The sequence below is a fragment of the Alligator sinensis genome, unplaced genomic scaffold (genome assembly GCF_000455745.1).
Source record: "Alligator sinensis unplaced genomic scaffold, ASM45574v1 scaffold166_1, whole genome shotgun sequence".
Taxonomy (NCBI): domain Eukaryota; kingdom Metazoa; phylum Chordata; order Crocodylia; family Alligatoridae; genus Alligator; species Alligator sinensis.
This window is the reverse complement of record NW_005842098.1, coordinates 2,305,374-2,309,708: the sequence shown is the minus strand read 5'-3', so window position 1 is coordinate 2,309,708 and position 4,335 is coordinate 2,305,374. Positions and strand designations below refer to the sequence as shown.

At 45.3% G+C, this 4,335-nt stretch overlaps 1 protein-coding gene across 1 annotated transcript in view; it reads left to right on the top strand.

Moving 5' to 3' along the window:
- UTP20 (UTP20, small subunit processome component) overlaps positions 1–4,335 on the top strand; it is a 101,033-nt gene that overhangs the window by 87,105 nt on the left and 9,593 nt on the right. Inside the window, 3 exon segments of the mRNA XM_006024210.2 lie at positions 1,198–1,267; positions 2,410–2,592; positions 3,925–4,056. Of these exon segments, the coding sequence (XP_006024272.1) occupies positions 1,198–1,267; positions 2,410–2,592; positions 3,925–4,056 (385 nt within the window).

Sequence of the window (4,335 nt, the reverse complement as noted above, 5' to 3'; positions counted from 1 at the left end):
CTGGGGGGCAAAGGGCACAAGCAGGGCATCCTGCCATGTACCCCCAGCCCTCATTTTATTTTGAGCAGGCACAGGCAGCCCCAGGTGGGCTGCGAGTGACTGTAGCGCGGGGCACGGGGCAGGTGAGGGGCTGTTTTTCCCCCCCGCGCTCTGCACCAGCTTGTAACCCGCCCCCACTGCCAGCCTGGGCCCCATGCCAGCTCCGGGCTTACCTGTCAGGGCTGCTCCGTGGCGGCAGCAGCTGCGGCCCCCCCACCTTGCTGTGCCAGGCAGTGTTTGCCACTGCCGCCTCTGGGCTGCCCAGCGCACGAGCTCCGGGTGGGCAGCAGCAGCCTACTCTGCCTGGTGCGGCAAGCAGGGAGGCCGCAGCTGCTGCCGCCGTGGAGCAGCCCCAATGGGTGAGCCCAGAGCCAGTGCAGGGCCTAGGCTGGCAACGGGGGGCGGGTTACAAGCTGGTGCAGAGTGCAGGGGGGTGGGAAAGCGGCCCCTTGCCTGCCCGGTGCCCAGTGCTGCAGCCACCCCTGATCTAGATCGTCAACTCCTGATTTTCATAATGGAAAAATAAAAAGGTGCACTATGTGAGAAGGAAATTAAAGGACATCAGTGGCAAATAAACAATACATCCACCAATCTGGTCTCCATTTTTGTACTCTTTTAGAAACAAATGGTGTCTTTAATTGTGTGCTTTTGTTGGTTAACCAACTGATCTGAATAAGATCTAGCTGAATTTGAAGAAGTCTAGGATAGCCAAGGGGAAGCATATATATTTCATGCCTAACCAATGACAGTGGGCTAGGCTGCGACTTCAATCACTACCTTCAACCTAGAGAGAGGCAGAGAGCCTTCTGAGGGCCTCCTCTCTGGGCACAATTCCTCTTTCCTCCAGGAGATGCTGATTTGCTCATAAGTCTAGTGCCTGTCTTGTTGTTTCAGCTTTGTTGACTATTAAAGTGAGGTGAGACAATGGAGCCACAGGCCTGCCCATTTCCCCCTTCTGCCCAAGTATGTGGGAGGGGCACAGTAGTGGGCATGCTACTTGCTTATTTCTTCTGCCCACAACTAAGTTCCCAAGTGTCCTGCTTGTACCAAGGTGTTTGGCATGTGCATTTACCAACATTTTGAGTTTCTCTGTTGTGAATTTCCAGCATATGGTTGAGGTCACTAACTCACTCCTGCTTGTTAATTTTTTTTCCATAGTTATGATTATGAGACAGGAAGAGAGTCTGCGTTGGAGATGATTGCATACCTCTTTGAAATGTTCCCTCAGGTAACCTAGGTCTTAATTACAATCATCAAAAAATATCAGTGCTTTTCAGCTGGACCCAGCAACGTGGTCTGCAGATTGATTAGAACCACATGCATTTGGCAATTCACATTTTCCCAGCTGGAATGGGCTGTTTAGTCGTGTCAAAGAATTGGTGTTGGTTCTGCTTTGCAAAGCATGAGAGAAATGATACGTCAGAGATTCACACTTGTCTTTCAGTGATTCCATGTGAGGTTTAGTCGTTTTTTTTAAATAAAATATTCCATGCTCTAGAACCTGTATGGACTTGGAAGTGGTTGGTTAGCAAGAGATGCTAAAAGAGCATAAATGAAACATAGCAGAATGGGAATTTACACGCAGATGCAGCAGAACCTCTGGATAATGGAACAGCAATAGCTTCTTGAAGATTAAGGTGGAAGCTAAAATTCAACTATTTAAAAGTCTGATTATTGTTTTAATCCTTTTCTTTGGGAATATTGTTTTTCAGGAAAGTAAGATAAAACTCAAATTGGCTTGTGTAAAGCTGGGTTTTTTCAGGAATTTCTCTGTAGAATCACATCCCTCACATTTTGAGAGGCTCTTTGTCTCTTAGATGATTTGGCCTATAACCTTCAACCTCGTGTTGGGTTTTTTTTAGCCATGTTGGAGAGAGGATTTTTAATGGGAAAATCACCCCCCCTGTATTTCCATCTATTAGTCATACTTAATGGCTCCTATTTTTACAGTATCTCAGAGCTTCATCATCTTTAGTGTATATTGGCTCACACCTCTTTAAGCTGGGGAAGTGCTGATATTTCCATTGCATAGATGGAGAATTATAAGCATGGAGGAACTAAGGCCCAGATCATGAAAGGTATTTAGGTGTGAAGCTGATTGATTTCAGTAGGTGCCTATAAAAGTTTTGAGTATCTGGGTATTAGTGACTTGTCCAAGGTTATACAGATAGTTTGTGATAGAACAGTCAAGTCTCTGAAACCCCGGTGTAGTGCCCCAAAAACTGGACCAGGGTCTGTGTCAGTGTGGGGCAACACTAACATGTTTGAGGGATACCATTTTTTATATGTACTGTAAAGTTAAAGTCTCTTTATTGTCACAATCCTTTTGGAAATCGCTGAGTAGATTGATTGTTTCATGTTTCTTTCTAGGGATTACTACACATATACTGTGGGTTATTTTTCGTTCCTCTTTGTATGATGATGATAAATGATGACTCTGCAAAATGCAAGAAGATGGCAGCTGTGGCGGGAAAATCTCTTCTCAGCAAGATAAATTCAACAAAACGAGACCTGATGTTTTCACTAGTTACCACATGGTTTAACAGTGAGAAGGTATTGCTGCCCTGCACTTACCACATGGGGCTTTTCTTCCTGGGAGATCAGAATTGAAGCAAATGAGATATGTTTAAGCATGCTAGATTAGGTGCCACGTTCAATGTATATTGAGTTGCTGGTGAGGAGATTGAGGAACATAATTGTCCTAGCAATATAGTTTTTTAAAGTTCTGTTATTAAGTGCAGTCCGTCCTGGCAAGTAAAGAAGGAAGTGATAGAGATGCCTTCTCACAAAGATTGAACAGTGCAAGCAGGCATTCGCTGCTGTGGTTAAAGTACAAATTGGCTTCCTCTAGAGCCACCCTTATCTTTAAATGCTCATAACTTTCTGAAAGGTCACCTTTTTTATAGAACAGGGGTTGTCAACCGGGGGTATGTGTACACCTGGGGGTACTTGGGATGACCCTAGGGGGTATGCGCAGGCAGATGGGGATGGAGTGCTGCAATGCAGCATCCTGCGCTGTTGTGCAGGCGCCGCCCACCCGGTTGGGGGAGGGACGGGGGGAGCTCGCATGCAGTGGCTACTGCCGCTCTGCATCTGGCTGCTTGCCCCTCCCGTTGCTTGGCCGCCGGGGGTACACTGCTCCATGTCCGGCTGCCAGGGGGGTGTACAATGGTGCAAAAAAGTTGAAAACCCCTGGTATAGAACGTTACTGTTTCTTTAGCTTTTGCCCAAAGTTTAAATATTTCTGGGACAGTGTTTGAACCAAAAGCCTTAGAGTTGTTTTGATATTAGTAGCTGTGTGATTAAAGAACTTTTTGGTTCATTTCTGCGTAGTTTCTCCTCTAGCTAATAGAATGTAGCCATTAAATACTTTGGGGCCTGCAGTTCTGATTTATGTAGTTTCATGGATTGCATTTCTGAGGACTTCAGGATTTGTTCCCATTTAACCAATGCAAACAAAATGTATGTATTTATACTCTTCCATCTAAAATGTTAGACCTTAGAGTTGTAAAAGCTAACCAGGCAAACGGAGCGCCTCTGTGCAGTACCATCAGAATTCAGGAACTCGGAGAATTGTGTAGTTCTCATGCTGAGAGCTGACAACCTCAAATATTCAACTTCAGGTTGTGAGTCCAGGTTTTTAGAAGTGACTAGTGACGTGTCTTAGTTCCCACCTGGAGTTAGCTGTGAAGGAGGTTCATTTTCTGAGGAATTGTTACCTTCTGAGGTATCCTTGTTTGGGTAAAACCCAAAATAATGAGTGATTTAAAAATGTTGTCTGTTCTACCCTATGCCTTGGACTTTACTGTAGAGTTGAGAGTTTTATATATGAAGAATAGTGACTTTTACAAATTATGATTTTCCTGTTGTCCTTTCCATTGGCAGAGTTCACATAGGAGGTTAGCTGCCCAGGCCTGTGGCTTGTTCGTGGAAGCTGAGGGGGTAGAATTTCAAAGACGACTTGGAGTTGTTCTCCCGCTGATCGAAAAAGAAATTGACCCTTTGAAATTTGAGGATGTAAGTTGTTCTATGAGGAATGCAACTTTTGGGGGAAATAAGGTTTTGTGAAGGGAAAACCCTGGTGTGGGAGAAGAATAAAAGGGAATGAGCAAAGATTATATTTGGGATAGCTGGAAATTTTTACTGCTATTTGTTGATCAGAATGCCTGATGAGGAAGACAGGCCATATGCACTACTTCTTAAAGCAGTGGTTCCCAAACTTTTTGGACTTGAAATACCCCTCCATTGAACTCAAGGCCGCCCCCCCCCCCCCCCCCCCCCCCCCTGTGCTCACTC